Source organism: Lissotriton helveticus, chromosome 7, assembly GCF_964261635.1.
Source record: "Lissotriton helveticus chromosome 7, aLisHel1.1, whole genome shotgun sequence".
Taxonomy (NCBI): domain Eukaryota; kingdom Metazoa; phylum Chordata; class Amphibia; order Caudata; family Salamandridae; genus Lissotriton; species Lissotriton helveticus.
Genome location: NC_136068.1, coordinates 824628608 through 824652348, shown reverse-complemented (window position 1 = coordinate 824652348; position 23741 = coordinate 824628608). Strand labels below are relative to the sequence as shown.

Below are 23741 nucleotides of genomic sequence, written 5' to 3'. Positions count from 1 at the left end.
ATTTCAACATACATGAGCATTCATCCATTCTTCAATATGTAAAGGTCTCCTAGTCCAGTGGTTCTTAACCTTTTGACTTTTGTGGACTCCCACTTAATCATTCATGGAACCCGGGGACCCTCACTGAATCATTATTGGAATCCAGACTCCCAACGGAGTCATTACTGGAAGGCGAGGACCCTGGACTAAGCAATTTCGAGGATTTGAATAGAAAATTAATAATCAATAATACCGAAACAAACATTCCTCAAATAAATACCCAAATGATGAAATATTTTATTTAACTCATAAAAATATGAACAAAAATCTAAATTTTAATTTTAATGGAAAGGTTAGAGCTTTTCTAAATTCAACCGAAGCCACTCATCAGCCATACTATATTCTGTTTGTTGTACTTGCAGTACTCCCACTAATCAATCTGTGGATGTTAACTTCATTTTGTCGCCAATTTCTAATTACTTCAAATTTACAGCAACCTAAAAAATATATATATTTTTTAAATGTTGCTTCTTTATCTATATAAAGCTTATTTATCTGTTAATGTTATTTTGTTTCTTAAGCAGTTGCGTACCCCCTACTTAGGCTTCGTGGACCCCCAGGGGTCCCAGGGTTAGAACAACTGCCCTAGTCACAATTTGCACAACATGCTTACGAATATCTCCTATTTATTGAATTAATTTATAATTGTCAGCAAATGGATTCCCTCATCCAAGTATTCCCTGTAAAGCAACAGTGTGTGCATGTTCTATTCCCACAGGTGTATTTATTCTGCTCTCCTAACATATGTTTCAGAAAAGGTTCAGTTACATTTACCCTTCATGATGCGGTTGCACTTAGAATAATTTAAATTATCTATGTTATTTTAATTTGTCTCTTCACAACTGATTACCATCAATTTCATTTTGCAGGGCAATACATCATTGCAACAAAATAGGTTCTGCCCATTTAATCCGCCTGGATTCTTCACCTTTTGATCACCTGGTTTTGGACTTTTTACTGTGGATGAGCCTCACAACCGGTGACTCTCCCATGGTAAATGTACTCCATGTGTTTACTGCTTGTGTCCGACTTTTAAGATAATGCCGCTGCAACTCAGAAAGGGTAAGGGACACTTGGTTGACTACGTGTAAGAATACAGTCATGCGCAGCCTGGTTACTGTGCTCATGTAGTCTGGCGCAGAGGGGACTCCACAGGTTAGATATAGACCTTGGGTAAGCCTTATAAAGTCAGTGGATACAAATAGGGAAAGTCAGTGTGGTTTTTCTGTTGGTCTGCAGTGACACTCGATTGTATACTGTTGGAAAGTGGATTATTGGTAGGGGCAAATATACATCTGCAACTGGCAATAAGGCCACTAATGCCCTATAGGGCTCAGAATAGATTTTAGAAAATTATTCCTATGCTCAACCCTTGGTAGCATGGCTGCGAGCAGGCAGGCTTATCTTCAAAGACAGGTATGTAAAGCATTTAAAAACACCCATTCAGTAAATAATTAAAGACACAAAAATAAAATCCAACACCAATTTATAAAAATAGGAAATATTTGTATCTTTTAAATGACCCAAATGAAAAAAATCCACTGTAGGGAACCAGAGATATAAATTGTTAAAGACTAGTCACTTTCTAGTGCTTAGAAACCAACAGTGCCCCTTATGGTCACTTTGTTGCCTCCAACAGGAACACATTCACATTTATCAATTGTTCTGGAGGATCTGTCACCAGTCTTGTGCAGCCCACTCGAGCAGGCTCGGTCCTGTTAGAACTCCTTCCTGTAGTTCACACAATCCAAGGTTCTGGAATCTCCAAGAGGGTCCTTGAAAGTGAGACTTCAATTCCCAGAATCCACTTGGACAAAACTCTTACAAATCCACTGGTAGCACTCCAGACTGGGTATTCTTTGTGGTGATGGCCAGGTGGGCTCTGCTAACCTGTAGCTTGCAGGGAGTCCACTCTTTAGTCCCTTTGAAGCAGGTTTGATCCACAGGGTTGTAGTTTCAAATGGTGCAAAAAGGCGCAATCTTCAGAGTGCTGGCCTTCTGGTCATGATATCACTTTGGCTGAAATTCGCTGCGCCATTAAGCAGTTGGCACGCAACAAAACACCAAAACACCGGGAAGCGATGGCTTGCCTATCGAATTCTATTTAACGTATATTGACTTCCTGGCTCCCAGACTATTGGCAATGTACAAGGAGGCTAGACAAAAGAGGATACTGCTGGCCTGTAATAGAGAGGCTATTATTGTTCCTCTCCTCAAGCCAGGGAAGCCTCCGACTGACCCAGCTGCGTACAGGCCTCTATCTATGCTCACCACTGACTATAAGATACTGAGCCGAGTGCTGGCCACTAGACTCCTCCCCTTTATGATGCTATTGGTGCATCCTGATCAAGCCGGCTTTATCCCGACTCGCAATACCGCTAGCAGTATACGTCGGTTAATAGGAATATTGGATGGAGATTGTGGAGTGGAAGGGCAGGCGATGGTCCTTTCAGTTGATATTGCTAAGGCGTTCGACAGCCTGGAATGGCCCTATCTGTTCTCAGTCATGACATCCTTCGGACTTGGAGCCGGATATGTCCGTTGGACTGAAATATTGTACTCGTCGGCGACCGCTAGGGTTCGAGTTGGTAGAGTGGTTTCCTCCTCTTATCCTGTGGGGCGGAGCACTAGACAGGGCTGCCCGCTCTCCCCGCTGTTGTTTTCCCTTGCGGTAGAACCATTGGCGACGCGCGCTAGGATGGGGGGGGGCGTACCGCGGCTTGCGACTTAACAACCAAGCACACTATATCTCGCTTTATGCGGACGACCTCCTATTTTTTCTGGGAGACGCGGGGGAGGCCCTGGAAGGGGCGCGCTCCCTCCTCGATTGTTTTGGGGGATATCTCAGGACTGCGGGTTAACTGGGCGAAGACTTGCGTGTTCCCGGTGTCCAGAACATGCGACCCGCCCACACTGCCGCCTGATCTGGCGTGGGAACCTAGGTGCCTCCCTTATTTGGGAACGCATGTGTATCATGTTCAGGAGGATCTCCTTGAAGGCAATATCGGTAGAGCGTTGAGAGGCCTGAGGGGTAGCATGCGGTTCTGGGGGACCCTACCACTGTCAGTGGTAGGTCGTGTGGCGCTACTGAAGATGGTGGCGCTTCCTCGACTCTTATACTTCTTCCGGACCCTACCGATACGGATACCAGTTGCTCTTTTTCGACAACTCCGTTCCGTGGTGGGTAGCTTTATCTGGGGTGCAGGAAGGTGCAGGGTGGCGTTGGATACTCTGATGCAGCCGAGAGTTGAGGGGGCCTTGCGGTCCCAGATTTCGAATTGTACTACTTGGCTGCGCAATTCCAATTCCTTACTCAGGCAGTCGCGTTGGAGTTTCGGGGGCCGGAAGGGGTGTCTGCACCGGAGGTGCCGCGGCATGTTTTGTCCTTCATGGTCCTGCAACAGCGACTGCGGACTACTGATTTATCGATGGTGGAGGGGACCCTAAGGCATTGTTGGAAACGATTCCACAATAGAATTGGGGTGCAGCGCCCATACGCTCCCGAGATACCGCTGGGCATGTGTACGGCGTTGCCGCATGGTGGGGATTGGTCCGCCCTTGCGGAATGGGAGGAGCTGGGCCTACAGATGGTGAGTGACCTGTATGCAGATGGCGAGTTGTTACCTTATGACACGTTGCAGGAGACCTTTGGTCTCCCACGCGGCCATTTCCTGATACACGCGGCACTGATCACTGCCATACAGAGGCATTGGGGTGCTGGCCTCTCGGAACCACCAACGAGCTGAGCGTGTCAATACGTAGTGATGGCAGCGGGCACGTATAAGGCGGTTTCTTGCCTATATAAACGTATGCTGGGAGAGGAGCTCAACCCGTTACAGAAGGTACGGGAGCAATGGGCGACGGACTTAGATAAAGCAATACCCGATACGGCCTGGTCGCAGACAATTAAAAGAGCATGGAAGAGTACCAGGAATGCTAGGTTCCAGCTGATCCAATTTTTAATACTACATAGGGCATACCTTACGCCAGCTAAAATTAATCAGTATTTCAGGATCGACACCGCGCTATGCCCCCGGTGCAGACTGCAGGGCGCGGACTTGAGTCATATGCTGTGGGACTGTCTGCAGTTGGGCACATATTGTGAGGATATAACCGATTTGATTTGTAGAGTAACCGGGCGACAGATTACTATGGATAAGGGAACTTGCCTGTTACACTAGTTTCCACACACTAGCAAAAATAAGATATCTAGCAAGTTTGTAGACCTAGGATTCCTTCTGGCCAAGAGGGAAATTACGTCTCACTGGAAGGCGGCGGTCGGCCCTAGTTTCGTTAGATGGAAGGCGGCATTGCTTATGTGGGCGGGCAGCGAGAGTTCGGTTCGATTGCAGCAGGCTCATAGGTCCCATAGCGATAGGGCGCTGGAGGCGGCGTGGGTGTGGGAGGCTTTGGTGATAGAGCTCCGGACATCAGATTTAGACACTGACTCGGACTCCGCCGCGCCGACGGAGGATTAACACCAATAGGCGATTTCCTTTGGCCTTGGGAGATCAGCATGGGTGCGGATTCCAGACTTCCATGGTAGTCGCGGTATTTACTAGTATTACTGATGCGACCGCCTGAGCACACCCTGCACACTAGGGTAGTTTTTTACTAGCACTTACTCTTTTAGGTAGCAGCACCGGCGGCAGGGGTGGGGGATAGGGGTAGTTAGACAAGGAGGGCGGAACTGCGTGTGGTGCTGAATGATGACCTAGATCCCAGAATTTCATACGTGATGGAATATTGAACGAGGGGGCTTGACATTGCAGTGGCAGGCCTAGAACAGGGACCTTGCGACATTGACTAGACTACGATAGTTGCCTTGTTGGATTGCTGGATTACTGTCGAATTTTATTTTATTATTGAATGTTGGACTCTTTGTACTTATGATGGTTCTTCCTCATGTCTGTTTGTGTTTTGAAACAATAAAAAGATATACCAAAAAAAATAATTTCAGAGTGCAGGCCTTTGGAAATGAACATCAAACTTCCAGCATGGCCGTCTTGCTTTCTTAGGTTTCAAGCAGCAGATCTGAGGGGCTCTGCCCTTCTCAGATACATATTCCAACAACTTTGCTGGGTCAAGCAGGAGGTCACTTCTGTTCAACGGGCTGCAGTGTTCCACCCAAAGGTCTGACTACTTCTTGCAGAGTGTGGCAATATTTGTTCCCCAGAGTGCACCAATTCTTCAAAATTCATAAAGCTGATTTTCTAGCAGGGAGAGAAGAGCTGGCTAAACACACCCCTTGGATGGCTAATCTCCATAGTCTCTCTCCCTTGCATCTGCTCATTCCTTCCTTAATCCTAGCATCTGGCTGGAGGTAAACAGGGTAAGGTTGTAAATTACACTGGGGTCCTCCCTTTCTCTTGAAGTCCATGGTTTACAACTCCTCCCCTGGCACTGGCATTCCTGTGCAACAGGACCCTGCCCTCCCAGTAGAGCTGTTCAACACCAGGGGCTCTTTATCACCTCTTCAAAGAAGACTGGCTAATCCCCTTAACTCTGACCAATCAGGACAGACCACTGGAAGGCTGAATTGGGACTACCAAACAAGAAAGTCTTATAACTTCTTGTAGGTACATTTTAGGAGAAATTCAACAATATCATATTGGATGTATTAATACCATTCTGGGGAGTCTTTGAATGGCACACTTATCTTGCTCTCATCAAGAGCTATTAGTTAATAACTTTCTGCCATGTTAACCTATGTGGCAAGGGATTTGCAATGGGAAAGGGGACTTGGGCCATCTTTCCAGCACTAGGGCTTATAAAAACATATTTTATAAGTACTCTGCCTATATCTACAGGGCCCCTGCCCCTGGTATACCTAGGAGGGTCTTTAGGGGTTCTGAATATGCAGAAATATTACAGATCCTCTCTCCACAGTACTCCTACCACCAAAGACAATTTTGGGCAGCACTTTATCACAATGTGGGGAGTGAAATGTGCAATTTCACTTAACCCAGGGCATATAAAAGTCATTTTCATAAGGGTCCACCTTAAAGATACCTGATCCCCCACCCCATGGACACCTAGGGAAGGCCCTGGGGTTACCTAATATCCCCAAACATTGTAGGTTAACCATTTTTAAGTACCCCAAACACAAAAGACGAGTTTGGGCACAATTTACTTTTTTTTAAAGCAGTCCTGCAAAACAGAGCCACTTTTAAACTGACCTCAGGCTTCAGCAGTGCACACATGCAAGTGCAGAGAGGGCTGCTGGCCTCTAAACCACCATGCCCTATTATATATATAGGGACTGATAGGAAGTTTCAATCCCCCTGCCCTATTACGTTTTATGTCCCTATGGGGTAGGTCATGCCAATTACAGGGGTGCCCTAACCCTTAGTGTACTGTATTTTAAGTGTTTCCAGCATAGCACTGGCCCTGGTTAGCCAGAGCCCAGGGTCAGTCAGCATCAGTTACCACCAGTACCAGTCAGCAAAAAGTTGAGGGGTGCCAAGGGCAGGGGATGACTTGGCAACATATACATAGGGGGAAATCTGCCTTGGAGGGCAGTTACACTTTCTTTTGGCCTACAAAGGTCAGCAAGGTGTTGAATTGGGATGAAAAGTATGTGCCAAGATAAACATATGGCTTATTAGGACTTGCATAGTTTATCTTACTGGTCATCCAATATTGTCATATTTCTCTGGCTCAGCTAAGGATCAGAGCCCAGGCCTTTTGTCACCCTGCTGAACAAAATTAACTACATTACTCTCCAGAAGAAGGAACAATGGCCTTCCCACACAAAGGGAGCAATTAACAGTGCTTCACTCTACTCCTGAGGAGGAAGGTATGAGGAAGAAAATCTGCATCCACTAATTAGTGGTCACACTGCATCAGGGATGGGACTGTTTAGGCCTACTGAACAATGAGGCAGCACAGGAGAAACTCCTCTTTGAAGATTTGGTGTGAAAGGCCCCGACAGTGATGTCAGCAAGGGGTGGAGCTGCGGCCCTAGAAAAGATGTGACCAGTGACTCCTGAATGGCGTCGTCCTGAATGGCCCTAGCATGCCGAGCTGGAGGGTTGCGACGGGGTGGATAGGTGATGTGGCACACTAAGATTGGCCATGGGTGCCTGGCTTCTAGAACTTTCCACCCACCCCAAATTAAAAATTCTTGCACAACAGGGAGAGTGTGCCTTTTTTTTTTTATTGGGCTTGGCGCTGGGATTGGACAGCGGCAGTCATGGACAACTGGAAGGAGGAACTCTCCTCCCTTACTCCACGCTTGGACTAAGGACTCTGATTACATTTGACTCCTTGTCCAGTGGGTTTCTGTCCAGGACCAGGAAAGATGGTCCCCTTACATCCTCGAAGGACGAGATGGGGGAGAACTGGACTTCTGTGCCCACACAGGAAGAGGTAACTGCCAGAGGGCAGAACATTGACAAAGACTGGTGCATGGGGCTACTGGAACCAGCTAACCGCAAAGTGTGCCCACTTAGAGGCCCAAAGGCCTGAGAAAAATGACTCAGGTTGCTAGGGTTCCCCACTAGGAGCAAAATGATACCAAGACCGTGACAATCGGCCCAATGGGAGCCAAGATATGCAAGGAAATAGGCATATACCCTTTGATCGCGTTAAGCTCTGCTGCCTGAGTCTTCATAACCCCCTGGGGAGGGCCAGATTCTTGGGTTCTACAAAAGGAGCATTAATATTTAATGAGACATTGGAGGGGGTGGGCGTGGTTCCCTTCCCCAGAGTTCTGAAGACCCAGGGATCCCAACCAACAAACCTGTTTATGTTCAATGGAGGCCTGGGACCCCACCTCCAGGCCTACAATGTCACAAGGGTGGAGGAGTGCCTTCATAACCCCCCAAAAAAGGAGAGAAAGGGGTCCGGGAACCATCTCCGGGCTCCCGATGTCGCAAAGAAGGAAGCGCTGTTGCATCCCCTCCCAAGAAGAATAGAAAGGGACCCAGGGCCCCATCTTCAGGCCCTAATTGCAGTGGCTCGCACCAACTCCCCCTGCCCGTGTCTAGGGGAGACAGGGCGGCCACCGCACCAGGAGGAACAGCAAACACGAATGGAGCAGGTGGGGGAGACGAGTGCTGCTGGTTCCCATGACGGCAGCAAATAAGGATGCTGGCTGGACACGGAGCCGGCTGGGGCTGCCGGGAGTGGGCTCTCCGAGATGCACCCAACAGAGGGTGGGACTGAGCACCCCAACAATAAAAAGAAAAAGAAAGAAAAGGAAGCTGAAAACTACGAGGTTGCTAATTGGTTAGGCAAGCTCCCAGGAAGGAGATCCATAATGCCATGTGGGGCTCGACCGGCGGGACCAACACAAACAGGAAAAAAGATTGTTTGGTGGGCTGCTGGAGTACAACAAGTCACCCAAAAGGAATTTTTTATCATGGTACTGACCGTACGTTTGCTGGGATTAAGAAAGCATTACCTCTATGGCTTATTCGGCTACAGTTAAACATCCCCAAGGGTGGAATTTTTGTTCTACAGCCTGGGAGTATAGTAATCTCTTGGTCAGGGGGCAATAACCTGTTTTGTCCTTTTTTTCCACTTGCCCAGGAACCGGTCGGTGACAGGGGAGAGGAGAAAGCGGATGAAGACAGGTAGAGTAAATGTAGTTATTTACTGTATATATTTGACTAACATGGCCTTTTTCCTTCAAAGGTAAAAGGTCAATGGTATAGCTTGTGCACTTGTTGTCAAGTTTGTTACCAACGACTTACAATTAAAATATGGCTTTGTGGAAGGTGACGATTACTGTATCTGAACCAGAAATGAGGCCCTAACAAGGGGTTGGGGGAAAAAACTCTTTGGCAATTTATTAGCTGCAGGTTTTGTGGCCTAAATTTGTTTTAAAAAAGACACAGACACATATTTTATGTTTGTACAATGCCATATTTTAAAGTGTTGCTATTGCCGACAGTAATGATGAATCCTGAGAAGCTGCAGGGGGGCATGGCTTGTAGCCAAGCATGACGGCTGCTCTTAAGAGGGCACTGCAGTATAAACGCCCAACTATCCATTTGAAATTCAGCGTTGCCCCCACTCATCGACGCCTGGTACTGCTGCGAGCAGTACATGGCTCCACGGGGGGCATCCTTTCCACAATAGCTGGGAAAGACGTCGGGGGCCTGGACTAAGGACACTCCCGGGTCGGCATGGAGCTTTGCAGCTGAACGGGAGCCGGTGGTTGGAAGCGTCTGTCCCATTGGTCGGGAGGCAGAAGGGATGACTCAAGACTGCCGAGCAAGAGCGGACAGCCCTGATGGTTGCCTGGGCTCTATCAACGGGAGCAGTGAGTGCCGCACCAGCCGCAGAGACATGCTGAGGCCCAGGGGGTCTTTAAGGACCCAGGCCTGACTTGAAGAAAGGCTGGGACGGAGAGCATAGTGAGTGGGCACGGTGAAACCCTAAAGAAAACAACATCCAGAAAAGACCAGCGGCGACAAAACCAAGCCCGCAGAGCACGCATAGCACACATGGACCTTAAAAAATCACCACCACAACACCTGGGCTCGCAAGGAGCTGTGGTGGTGGTCGGACCACCTAATAAGAGGTAGAGGCGTAGTGCAGGATAAGTAATTATTTATTTAGAAGCTATAGGAGCGCCGGGAGCCGCGTTCGCTCTAGTCGCGGGCTCCACGCTAACTGCCAAAAATGGCGGTCACGCTCTACGTTGTTACGTCACCGCGTATCGACTAGAGTGCGACACTACATATCTCCCCATTTTACAACGGAACACAACAAGAAAAATAATGTCCCCCAAAGTCTATCTGCTACCCAGCCCGTTCACCTCTCCCATCTCAAAGTCTCTGTACCACGCTGGTCTTACCGCTGTTCTGCCTGCACGGGTACGTCTCACCGGGGTGCTAGAAGCATTCCTTGCATCTTCTCTGGGAGTCCTCAGCCCTGGTCCATCTACACCCGTTGGTGTCCCCTTCAGTGTCACTTCCCTTGGGCCTTCTGGGCTTCCTTGTGTGTTCGGCTCACACCCTTCCACTGACTACTTCTCTCCCAGGGCTTCTCCAGAGCTAGCCATATCTTCCCTCGGAGGGAGGATCACACCTGGATTTTCTTGGAGTTGTTCCGACTGTGACCTTTCCGTCTTTGTTCACTGCAATATCTTGTTGCACTTGGACATCCGATCCTTGGACCAAACCCTACCGTCACTCAGCAAGGCCGATCTCTTGTAAACCTCTTTCACTTGCATGGGTGCACTAAACTTGCTGTCCCCTTTTCTTCTCAACTGGGCCAGTTTGACTCGGACCCACTCTCCTCTCTCGAACGTCATCTCCTTCACATTGCGTCGTTTGTTGAAGTGTTCCATGTATACTCTTTGTGCTCTCTCCAGATTGTGATGGACCACTGCCGGTGACCACTTGCTCACGATTGTGCGTTCCTTCCATGCCACGTTGTCCTTGGTGAAGGGATCCCGTCCCCTGAGGATTTTGAAGGGACTGTATCCAGTGCTGGTTGGGGTGATCCGGTATGCCAACAGTGTGTTCCTCAACTCTGTTTCCCAGTTCTTTCCTGCGCCAATTGCCGATTGTACTGACCCCATGATGACTTTGTTAAACCTTTCGGCTAAGCCATTTCCGGCCGGATGGTATACGGACGTGTGCTTTATTTTGATCCCATTCCTTCCCATGTAGGCCTTCCACTTCTCGGACATGAACTGGGGTCCATTGTCACTTAGGAAGGTGGCTGTGAGAAACTTCAACACCGTCTCGGTGTCCATGTCCTCTTGTATGCCGATCTCGGGCCATTTGGAATATCTGTCCATGAGCACCACCACATATTTCTGAACTCCTTGTGCGTCTGGCACCGGACCTAGGATGTCTATTCCAACAACTCCTCCCACGTGTTTGCAGGATTGTGGAACCTACCTATGGACAGTCGCATCAAGCTTTGTGATTTGTCGGCATTTTGGCATTGCGTGCATTCTCTGACATGTCTTTCTATCTGTCAGTCCATTGCCGGCCACCAGTACGTTTGCTTCGCCATAAGTTTCATCTTCACTATGCCTAAGTGTCCTTCATGCAGGATGGAGAGCAGGTGCGGCACCAAGGAAGTGGGAGAAACTACTTTATCTCCTCTTAGCAGGAAGATGCCTTGGTCACCCGTGGATAACTCTTCCCGCACTTCAAGGAACTTTCTGTGCTCCGCACTCAAGCTTTTCTTTTCTGGCCACCCTTGTAGGATGAACTGTTTAACTGCCTTGATGTCTCTGTCGCTCTCATAGGCCTCTTTCCATTCCTGTGCGCTAATCACTTTTACATTGTCTTCCATGAATGCCACGCTGACGTCCTCTCCCTCTGCTCCGCGAGGAGCTTCCTCCATAGCTGATGCTCTGCTGAGATAATCAGCAACCTTGTTTTTCTGTCCTGGTATATATTCGACGTCATACTGGTAGTCCAACAATTTTAGCGTCATCTTTGCTATGCGGGGAGTTGCGTTCGCATGGCCGCTTGACGTGAGTACCTTCACCAGTGGCTTGTGATCCGTCCTGAGCCGGAATCTGGAGCCCCATATGAACTGGCGGAACTTTTCCATGGCCCAGACTGCTGCAAGCATCTCCTTTTCCACTACACTGAATTTCTGCTCCGTGGGCGACAGGGACCTGGACGCAAAGCTGATGGTGGTTACTTCACCTTCTTTTGTTTCTTGCATCAGGACCGCTCCCAGTCCCCTCTCGCTTGCATCCGTGGTTAGTATGGACATCGCCTGTTGGTCAAACCCGTGGAGGGAAATAGCTGTGCTGATGTCTGCTTTAATGCTCTGGAATTCTTCTTGAATCTCCTCTGTCCACATGAAGGACGTTTTGTCTTTGAGGAGTTGGCGCAAGTGGTGCGTCTTTGTGGCGAAGTGTGGCACGAATTTACTATAGAACTCGACCATCCCCAAAAAGGAGCAAACCTCTTCCTTGTTCTTTGGTGGTGGTGCATCGCTAATGGCTTTTGCATTGGCTTGTTTGGGTGTAATCCCTTGGTCACTGATCTCGTGGCCTAGGTAGGTAACTGAGGACATTCCAAAGCTACACTTCTCCCATTCGGCAGTGAGTCCATTACGTGCCAGGATGTGCAACACTGTGGACAGTTTCGCATCATGGTCTGCCCGGTCCTTGCCCATTATCAGGATGTAATCTTGAAAGTACTGTACTCCTTCTGTGTCCTTGAAAAGCTTATGCATAAGCTTTTGAAAGACGGCAGCTGCCGACGCTAGTCCAAATGGCATCCTGCGAAATTGGTAGCACCCGAATGGGGTAATGAAAGAGGTCAGCTTGCGGCACGTATTTCGTTTATACTTGGTAGGGTGAATTTTTCCACTACTATGTTTTTATTCAGTTCCCTCAAGTCCACGCATAGGCGTGCTTTGCCAATGGGCTTCGTGGCCACTACCAACTGTGCCAACCATTCTACACTGTTTATCGGCTCAATGATGCGGTTGTCCTCTAGTCGTTGCAACTCCAGCTGTATTGTCTCTCTTATCGCCAACGGGATGTTCCTCACTTTGCGGCACACGGGCTTGACGTCTGCTTTAAGGTCTATATTGTGCGTGAATTTTGTCAATTTTCCTATTTTTCCTCCAAACACTGTAGGAAACTCAGTCTTCCATTTGGTGGCATCAGGCTGTCGCTCCAGGCTGGTCACTAGCACCTGTGTGATGCCACCTGGGTCTAGCTGTATGCCCAACTCGCCCTGGTAAACCCATCCTAAGACTGAGGGCTCCTTTTCGGCTACGTACAGCTTGCAGTTCGCTCTCCATTCCTTGAACTCGAAAAGCAGGACACGGTACCCCACCATGGGGATAGGCTCGCCTGTAAACGTGACTGGGCGAATGTCCGGAGGTTCCAGGTGTGGCTCTAGGTGTTGCTTGAAGTGGTCGTCCCACACCTTGTGTTGTATTATGGTGTACGGTGACCCCGAGTCTGCCACCATTTTTGTTTGTACTCCCCCTATTGACAGTTCACACTGTGGTTTCTTGGAGCGAGTGCAGACGATGCCCAGTATGTGCTCTTCTATGCATAGCATGTTGTCATCTTCTACGTCACTGTCTCCTTCATTGTCTGACTCTGGTGCGACGTACTTGACCGCTGGTTCTCTCTGCTTACAGCGACACACTTTCTCGAAGTGCCCCATGATTCCGCAGAACATACATTTGGTGCGGAAACCTGGGCAACATTTATCATGGGCCGCATGGGCATGGCTCCCACACCTGTAGCACAAGTTCCTGTCTTCACTGGTGGATTTCTTCACTGGTGATGGTCTGGGGACCTATCTGGTCTGCGTCCTCGTGTTTCCTGCCTCACCCTTGTTTCTGTCTGGCGGGCCTGCTTCTGTAACTTTGTTGACCATGGTCCTCGTGGTGTTCTCTCCCTTTGCGGCTTCTGCACATCTTTTGGATAGCTCTGCATTTTTCACCATGGCGATGACTTCCTTCAGGGACGCATCTCCATTGACCCATAGTTTTTCTTGGATCGAAGTGTTCGTGGTGTGCATGACTATTTGGTCTTTGATGAACTCGTCGTGCAAAGCGCCAAACTTACATGTGACTGCCAGTTTCTTTAGCGCTGCGATAAATACTAATCTATGGACTCTCCTGCTTCCTGTTTTCTCTGTTGAAAGCTATATCTGTCTATGGACGTGCACACCACCGGCCTATAGTGGTTGTCTAGGTCTTCGATCGCGTGTTGGACACGTCTTCGTCATCAGCTTGTCGTGTTTTGGGCACTAGATTACGGAAAACTCTGATGCCTTCAGGACCCAGATTGTGGAGCAATATCCTCTTCTTTCTTTTGCTGGGAAACTCTCCTCCACTTTCATTTTCTAACGCCTCTAGATAGTTCATGAAGTATTCCCTCCAGTCTTCCCACTTCACTGAGGGTTCCCCAGGCCTGGGCAGGAAGGGGACCGGCATTGTGAGTGAGGAGGCTTGGGCGCTCATCTCCGCTTGTCTTCTCGGGAGCTCTTCTTCCCCTCTGGGACTCCCTGGCGCACTGTGCCTGTGCTGGCGCAGTGGGCTCTCTTGAGGCGCAGGTTCGCTACCCACGCTGCGCCGTGCTTGCTCCGCCAGGGCCATGGGCTGAATTGCCAGCTGCTGCGAGCGTGGTACTTGGTACTCTTGTGCCAATTCACGTGTCTTGCTGCTACGCTTTGTTGCCCTCTTCCCTGGTTGCTGTACTCACTACGGGCGCAGATCCCGCTGCACGGGTGTGCCAGTGTATGGCGCGTGTACCTGGCTGGTGTTTACGCTCGCCTTTCACGTGCACCTCAGGCTGTGTCGACCCACTTTCTGGTCTCTTGGCGGTCACTGCATGCGGTGGGCTAGGCGGTGTCTGCGGCCGCTCTCCTTTGCTGCGCTCTATATGCACCTTGGTACTGGTTGCGTGCCTCCTTTGGTGCTTGTGATCGGGGCTCTATTCGGGTCGCCTTCGGGACACGGTGATCCTGGCGGTGCTCCCGATCCCGTCCTCGTCCCCAATTTGTGGTCGTGGTCGGACCACCTAATAAGAGGCAGAGGCATAGTGCAGGTTAAGTAATTATTTATTTAGGAGCTATAGGAGCGCCGGGAGCGTGTTCGCTCTAGTCGCGGGCTCCGCGCTAACTGCCTAAAATGGCGGTCACGCTCTACGTCGTTACGTCACCGCGTATCGACTATAGCGCGACACTATAGGAGCTTCACTTGTTCTCAGTAGCAGGACGAATGAAGTTAAAACTTTTGTGTTTGGTCTTCAAATCACATAAGAGCATTGGTCCATTCTACCTTAAGCCACCGACACGACTCGAGAGAAAAAGCAGTGCAAACCTGATTTCGCTCACAACTTTTAAATGGAAAATTCTAGGAGGCAAAACAATTCACTTTGCCCAGATCTGAGGCATCATCAAAACTTGACAGCCTTCTAAAAAGAAATCTTAAGAGGAGCCACTTATTAGAAGCCTTCACCTCCCACCTACTGCCCACACTACACTGGACAGGGACCCGAAAACAGCAAAAAAGTAGCTTGTCCCTAAGGAGATGGAGAAAAAAAAAGATCCATAAACTGTCGATGCTTGAATATATGATCAGGCTAGCATAATTCTGGAATATGACAAGAATAGTTATCAAACTTCAACATATTTACTGCAAAACATGTATAATCCGCCCCTCACCTGCATAAGCATTAGCTTGATTAAGAAGCTCTGTACATGTATGGACATCTGCGAAGGCCCGGATCCCAAGGCAATTGGTGGGATGCAATTGCGACTGCAGGAAATCACAGCAATTTTTTCGTACATCCATCAACTGCAACAAGCTTGCTGCTGGTAACAAAACCTTATAGGAAAAAATGGCAAAATTAGCATCTGTAAATTGCCTTAAAGTAGTTGGTGAGAATAGAGCTTATTACATTATTATCTCATGCACTACATTGTAAGGTAAGTGTATAATTATTATTATTAAATTCACTTATGCTACAACCCAAGAGGAGTATGGGTGCAGTTAGGCTGACCACTTCAATCCATGCCATTAAGGACACGGTTTCCGGTCATGGGATTTTTTTTAGTGACCACCTGAAGCCTTATGGGTATTTTAGTCTTTCTTCCCGTCTATAGACCAAATTGTAACACACCTAAAATTAATTATTTGTAGATGAGAAATCTAGGACAGGAAACAGAGTCTGTAATGACCTGGAGAGAGGTGGTTGCCCTAGGTGGAGTTAGGAATAGCAAACATTTAACTACCTTACAATATTGTGGGGGTCGATGAAGTGGGATGCAATATAACAGCAGGTCGACATAAGCAGCCTAAATATAATGTCAGCAAAACACACAAGATGATGGACGGAATGTTGCACAATGGCAAAACATTCACCCCCAGTCACAGATCTGGATTTAATCCATCGTTATTTTGCTCACCAAGCCACCCCAGTTCAGACATGGCCATATGCAAATCAGTCTTGACCCTGTGCCTCATGGGAACAGTCCAGCCCGAACTGCCAAGCCATGTCTTTCCTGGACCGGAATCAAGCATACTAGGACCGGTTTCTGGCTATCAGCCGTCTTCAGCCATGATAGCTTGACTCCAGTGGCTTAGTGAGCAAGGGACCCACGTCTGGGAATACCCTTCACTTGTTGGCTTGGCGAGCAAAATAACGATGGATTCTACCCAGATCTGTGACTGGGGGTGAATGTTTTGCCATTGTGCAACATTCCGTCCATCATCTTGTGTGTTTTGCTGTTCACCCTGTGTTGGATTATGACTTTTAAAGAATTCTAGATAAAGAGTTTAAACCGTTCCTGAGTTTGTGGTTATTATATGAGTGCAAGTGTTTTTTTTCTACCTATTTTCTTGCTAACTCCCTGATCCTTTAGGACTTTTATGTACCGGTGACAAGTTTCGGTAAGTCAATGGTATAGATCCTAGAAACGTATTTATATAAAAAATCTCTGATTGTTGGAAGAGTGCACAGGTTACCTGATTAAAAACTCATCATATGTTGTTTTATGGGCCCAGGTGAGTATGGTAAAATCGAGTCGGGTGACCTGCGCGATCTATCACATGTAGGGCTTATAATGGGGTCCTTAGAAGACACATGGTAAACTATTATGTTAGTTCCCAATGTTTTGTTCTAAAAAGTTTTTTTCAGCGTTCTACACCTCAGGATATGCATGTCACAATACAGGTTTGTTTCTAGAAGAGGGGAATCCTCGGGCAGTCATGGGTGGCACCACTGTCCAGCAGCTATTGGTCCAATGGAATGGAGAGGCATCACAACGTTGAATGGCAATATCTCCAAAACTGTAATGGCTAGAATATGCTTCAACGTTTTTGCATTCTATAAGACCTCCAATAGCCATCTTAGGAAAGAAAGATGGAGTATGTAGCCAACTGAAAATCCTAGAATTGCTGGAAGAAGCTCTAAATAAAGAGTAATATTCACCAATTAAAATTCCTCTACAATACTATCACTATGGGGGAGTAAATTTGGTTGTGGATTCTACTCCATGTTCACAGGTTCCACCGCAATTTGTAATTCCCTCTAACCAAGGTCCTAAATGCTTAACCTTGCATTAAATGTTTACAGGTCAGGCAAATTGTATGCAAAGATGAGTTACATATGAAGTTTGGAGTTTTAAAGCAAACTGTGGAAATGGATTCCTTAAGGGTTCAGGTCAACTTAGCCTTACTGAGAGAGGGAGACCGTTCCCCCCTCCCCCCGCTGCACCTACAGCAGCAACGAGTAGTATTACAATACAGGGTAAGAATCTGCCTTTGATCACTATATTAGTACCAGCATAGCGCCTTGATGTCAGTGACAATGCATAGATAGAAAGCGAAGGAACCCACTGCAAATGACAATAAAAACTAGAGAGCATCCAACACCCCTCCATTAACAAGATGTCACGTGCCAAATAACGAACGGTGTCCCAGTGTGAGGAAGGTGCCAACTTAAAGGGCAATTTGGTGGTATTTTGCAGTTGCACGCTGTGTTCTGAAATAATATTTTACATGGTTGATAGCTGGAATGAATAAGACGTTTCTAATCACTGACATCTAATATGGAGTTTTCAGTTCAGATATAGGAGAATGCAAATTGCTTGCCATTTACATAGTGAAATAGTAAAAGTGCATAGGGCCAAATACAAGCAACAACACGTTTTGTCAAACCAATAGGTCTGGCCTATGTGAGAGCTATTGGCTTTGCCAATGTCTTTTAGCAATGTTGTACAGCAGCGAGAATAGAGGAGATTGGCAGCATTGAGTGTAGCGGGGTACAAGTAAAGTGGCACAGAATAGAATAGCATAGAGGAGAATAGAGTGGCATAGAGGAGAATATAGTGGAGCGGCGCAGAGTGGAGTGGTGTACACATAAAGTGACAGAGTAGAGTGGCACCAAGTGGGGTAGAGTGGCACAAAGTGGAGTAGTGTGGGGTGGCATGGAGTGGAGTAGAGTAGCATACAGTAGAGTAGCATAGAGTGGAGTGTCAGAGCAGAGTGGTGTAGAGTTGCACAGCACAGAGTGGCATGAGTACAGTGGAATAGAGTGGCATGGAATGGTACCGAGTAGAATGGAGTGGCAGAGTAAAGTGGTATATGGGGGTGAGGTGGAGCAGAGAGGAGTAGAGTGGGGTAGAATATAGTTGCATAAAGTGCAGTAGAGTGGCGTAGAGTACAGTGGGACTGAGTGGTGTGGCGAGGAGGAGGGTGGTGTAGAGGACAGTGGAGTGGCATAGCGTAAAGAGGTGTATAGTAGAGTGGTGTATTCTAGTGTCAAGTGGAATGGAGTCATGTAGAGTGGAGTGACAGAGTAGAGTGGCGTATAGTGGCGCATACAGGCGCAGAATGGTGTGGAGCCGAATGGGGTACAGTGCCGTAGAGTGGTGTGGGATAAAGTGGAGTGGAGTGACGTGGAGTAGCGTAGATAGAGTGAAGTAGCCTAGATTGTCTGGAGTGGCGCAGAGTGTAGTGGCGTAGAGTGGTGTGGAGAAGTATAGAGCAGAGTGGTGTGGAGTACTATAGAGTAAAGTAGCCTAGAGTGATGTGGAGTAGATGTGTGTGCCTCTTTAGGCCTGTGTGTGCCATTGTATGGCTGGGTATGGCTATGAGTGCCTATGCTAACAGACTCACGTGTCCATCGCTCAAATTACCATGTCGATATTGTATGTAATACCCTCCTTCCATCCTTTTTGTAAAGCGCTCTGATATCCTTCGGGATCTTGATCGCGCTATATAAAACTTTATAAATAAAAATAAATATAGGTATAGTGGTGCAGAGTAGAGTGGCATTAAGTGGAGTGGAGTAGAGTGGTGTGGCATGGAGTGGAGAGGCATAAAGTGGAGTAGGGTGACGTGGAGAGGCATAGAATAAGTAGGGTGAAGTGGAGTAGCGTACAGTAGAGTAGTGGGGAGGGGTGGAGCTGCCTCGAGTATTGTGGCGAAGTGTAGAATGGCATGGAGTGGCAAAGAATAGAGGGTAGAGTGGCGTAGCGTAGAGTGGCATAGAGTAGTACAGATTCGTAACTAATGATTTGATAGACAGAGTAAATAGGGTGAAAGTAACATATAAGAAGCCTTAAAACATCCAAAAATGTGAAATTGCTGAAAAGATGTGCAAATACATGCCGTGTCACGAACTGATTAATTTTAGAAAACCCAATGTAAAATGAAAGCGCATCTTTAGAAAGTTCAAAAACCCAGTATAAAATAATAGCTCCTTTTTTAAAAATCATTCTTCAAAATAAAAGCCTAACTTTCGAAATCATTCATCACTTTTGTTTCGTAACCACACAGCATAACTTAATGTGCCCGAGTGGTGTCTAAATATTTAATCAAGTATCAAAAAAGACAGCAGATATGGTGAAAACAACATAATTAAGCCATATGCTGGTGTTAAAAGTAGGAAGGTACATTGTAAGTCCAGAAATAATATTGAAACGCTTATAAAAATAATTAGTGCGTTGCAAAAAGACATGGAAGAACAAAGATGAGGAAAAACATGTACTTTGTCCATGCTCCAGGGAGGAGCTAACACAAACATGCATTGGCAAAGCCAAAGGTTCTCACCTATGGGCAAGCTATTCGCTTTGTCAGTTGGGTGGGGCAGCCGCCCACACTACCCATGCCAATCGCCAGCCCTATAAACAAGCACTGGCGTTGCCAATAGGTTTCGCATTTGGAAAGTTGGAGCTATTGGTTTTGTAAATGACATTTTATATTTATAGATTATTATTGACAATGCCAATAACGATATATAAATATAAAATGTCATTTACAAAACCAATAGCTCCAACTTTCCTACTGCGAGATCTATTGGCAACGCCAGTGCTTGTTTTCTTCAGCTGGCCTCGCAATGCTGCCAAATGGCCGGAGGGAAGCCGGATGGGGGCGGGAGAGCCTGGTGGGGGGGGCGGGAATGCAAGCAAGGGGAGGAGAAGTGTGGCAGGCGGCAGGCGGATTAGGGAGATGTCAGCTGGCCTCGCAATGCTGCGGATTCATCATTTGCTTTAAAAGGTGTAAAACAAAACCTAGTACGTTTGTTGTTTTAAAATAGTCCTTAATCAAGTTCATTATTTTTGATGCAGACAAAAAAAAATGCTGACAAACTAATACAGCTATTTGTTCAGTTTTTAACTATAATTTTGGGTAAGGTGCATGTTTACTGCACGCCATTTATATATGTAAAAGGTTGGTTTTAGGTTTGATTTCCCGGTTCACGAATCTCTGAAAATTTTGTCCGCCACGCTGTAAAATACCGATATAGCTCTTACAGACAGGAAATGGTTCGGTTACTCTAGTCCACTTTTTCTTTCAAACGCACTGCTGTTTTGTTTTGACCATTCTACTTATCTGCGTCACAAGTCAATGCAAGTGTCTCACTTCCCGGAGATGATCTTATTCTGTGAGATAAAAACTACAACTCGCCTCTCGGGCAAACCCTCTGTGTGTATATGTTAGAGCTCCTACTTGTAGGAGGAGTTAATTGTCAAATCAAACTGCACTAGCACCGATGTTCTGCGCACGTACTTACAAGAAAACACAATAGAATAATATATTGGGTGTGGGGAAAAAAGCGAAGAGTAAAACTTTATTTTTTTAGAAACAAATAGAAATTCGGTGACGGTCCCTTCAGCATCAGCTGCTGCCTGTGCCTGTGGACCTTGAAATGAATGGCGGCGTCGTCGATCATTTGTTAGACATGTAAGTTACTACCCTGTTTACAGCGAGAGTCGATAGGGGCTTTGTGAGTTCTAACTTTTCACTTAATCGATATTTTTGTATACATCCTCGCCTTCCCTTTTCTGGTTATACGATGTTCACGGAATACCGTTTTTGACCGACTCAATTGTGAAGCATTTGATAAAACACTCAACAGCCGCTTCTAAAGCGGCAGTGGCGATGTTTTTTTAAAACGTTTTGTGTACATAGTTTGGAGGAATAGCTCACCCTTCATTCACAAATCAGCTCTGTAGTCTCCTCCTGCTTCCTCACCCTCCGAACCATCCGCACTGTTTCCCGTTTTTTTTCCCCCCAGGCTCTCAAGTTGATCATGGCCGCACTGGTGATATCGCGGCTGGACTATGCCAATGCCCTCTACAACGGCATCCCAGCATACAGCCTGCGGAGGCTCCAGATGGCCCAGAACCAGGCGGCCCGGCTGGTCTTTGGTCTCTCACGATATCATCACTCCACACCGCTCCTCAGGGAGCTTCACTGGCTTCCTGTCAAGGAACGTTCCCTTTTTAAGACCGGCTGCATGGTCTTCCAGGCCCGCCAAGGCACTGCCCCTGCCTTCATCTCCTCGTTAATAAAAGAATACGTCCCCACTAGAGAGCTTCGCTCCTCTTCCAAATCTCTCCTTCAAATCCCACGTTTCAAACGTAAAAAGTGGGGTGGAACCAACTTTTCTACCTTGGCACCCACGTTCTGGAACTCCCTTCCTGATCACCTTCGTTCTGCCATCCACTACCTTTCTTTTCGTAAAGACCTAAAAACGTTCCTTTTCAAACAGGCCTTCCCCGTGTAATCTCCCTTCTTCTTTACGACAGGTTAATTTTGCCTCTGTTGCCGAACTCCCTACTAGCGCCAAGAAACCGTACGGAGCACGCTGCGCTTTATAAATGTTTTAAATTAGAAATTAGAATAGGAATACGCACTGCTGACGAAACCATGTTCATGTGGAAGCCACAAATGGGGTTAGTGGAAGGTGGTAGAAAGGTGCGGAGTCACGAAGGGTAGAGTGAGCCATGAGAATTATTCAGTACCGGCCTAAACATTTATTTACAATTGCAACTAATGAATAACAATTATCTCTTGTAGTTTACATGTATATGTAACAATGGGTACATGGCTCGCTGTAACAAAAGCATTAATAACCAGCTACCTTACATAAAATAGAAAACTGTGACCCATATACAACAGATACATCTACCTCCAACCATTTACCGATGCAACCCTGTGACCGAAGATTACGCGGCAAGAGGCGAAAGTCCAGAGCCTGGTGGGGGGGGGGGGGCGGGAATGCAAGCGAGGGGAGGAGAAGTGCGGCAGGCGGCAGGCGGATTAGGGAGATGTCAGCTTGCCTCGCAATGCTGCCAAATGGCCGGAGGGAAGCCGGATGGGGGCGGGAGAGCCTGGTGGGGGGAGGGGGGGGTGGGAATGCAAGCGAGGGGAGGAGAAGTGTGGCAGGCGGCAGGCGGATTAGGGAGATGCGCGTGCTTGTGTGGTCACGTGACCCGCTGTGACTCACATGCACTGCGAAGAAACCGCAGTGGTTTCACTAGTCGATTGAGCACTTGAATTTTCGCCTATTACATTCGCAAGCGAATGATAATAGGCGAAACCTAAAAATTACCAGTAACTTAGGAGTAAAGGAGTCTCAAGTGGGCTGGAATCAGTTGCTTAAAGAAAATTTCTTCTACCAGAATATGATGATTATTACCGGAGTAAGATGGCTATCGTATAGCATAACTTTTTTATTTTAAATAAAAGAGACACATATATCACTGAAGATATTCTCGATAAAATAGCTAAAATGGGAATGAAAACAGAACTATTATTATTAAGAACATTGAGTAATAAGGAATTCACCAGGCAAAAGCGTGTTGTTTTTCACACAGGTGAGGGTTCTGATGGAGCCTCGTTTTGTTGTGCTATTTTAAGCCAAAAATAGATCAGGCTTTCCGGTTTATTTGAAATTCTGTCTTTCAGCTTTCGTTTGGGGGCAGGGTAAGAGGGAATGCATTCAACATCACTGCTCAATGCTGACTGACTTCCATTTTTGAGTATTAGGAACCACCTTGATATGAAATACCGGGAGCATTACAAACAAGAATAAAGTTGCAAAAAAACTTAATAAAACCAAATACGTATTTATGCAAAATACAATAGCCATGTAAGATGCATGCATATATCAAATGCTGGTTTATATCGATAATTCTACTTGTTGTCTCACAAAATTGCTATTTCTACAAAACTTAACTTACATTTTACGATGGTGTTAACTACTTGAAAAAACAAGCATTTACAATGCAATAGGTCTCGCATTATTAAAGTTTGAGCTATCGGCATTGTAAATGACAATGTCTTTTATTCATTTTTTTTAAAACCTGCAATCGGTACACGTACAGTCCGTGCTTACGATGAGCAAGGCTGGCAGTAAAAGAGACTGCCAGCCTTGCTTCTCATAAGCATGGACTATAAGTACAAAGTGCTTGTTTACGCACCGAGTAAACTGGGTGGCATTGCTGTGTCACAGGAGTAAACGGGCTGGTGTTGGTACAGGAGTAAACGGGCTGGGATTGCTGGGGCACAGAAGTAAACCGGGTAGTATTTCCGTGGTACAGGAGTAAACGTGCTGGTGTTGCTGAGGCACAGGAGTAAATGGGCTGGTGTTGCTGGGGCACAGGAGTAAACGGGATGGTGTTGCTACAGGAGTAAACGGGCTGGTGTTGCTACACGAGTAAACGGGCTGGTGTTGCTACAAGTATAAAAGAGCTGGTATTGCTGGGACACAGGACTAAACTGGGTGGTATTGCTGTGGCCAGGAGTAAACGGGTGGTATTGCTGTGGCAGAGGAGTAAACAGGTGGTATTGCTGGGGCACAGAAGTAAACTGGGTGGCATTGCTGTGTCACAGGAGTAAACGGGCTGGTGTTGCTGGGGCACAGGAGTAAACGGGGTGGTATTTCTGAAGTGAAAAATTAAAGTGTGGTGCTGAGAAAAAACCACACAGGGGTATTTCAAAGGAAC

At 47.0% G+C, this 23741-nt stretch overlaps 1 protein-coding gene across 3 annotated transcripts in view; it reads right to left on the bottom strand.

Annotated features, from left to right (window-relative positions):
- Positions 1–23741, bottom strand: part of KLHL3 (kelch like family member 3) — a 574547-nt gene that overhangs the window by 267280 nt on the left and 283526 nt on the right. For all 3 annotated transcript variants that reach the window (XM_078653303.1, XM_078653304.1, XM_078653305.1), the window contains one exon: positions 15165–15327. In XM_078653303.1, coding sequence (XP_078509429.1) covers positions 15165–15327 — 163 coding nt within the window. The remainder of the gene's footprint in view (positions 1–15164; positions 15328–23741) is intronic.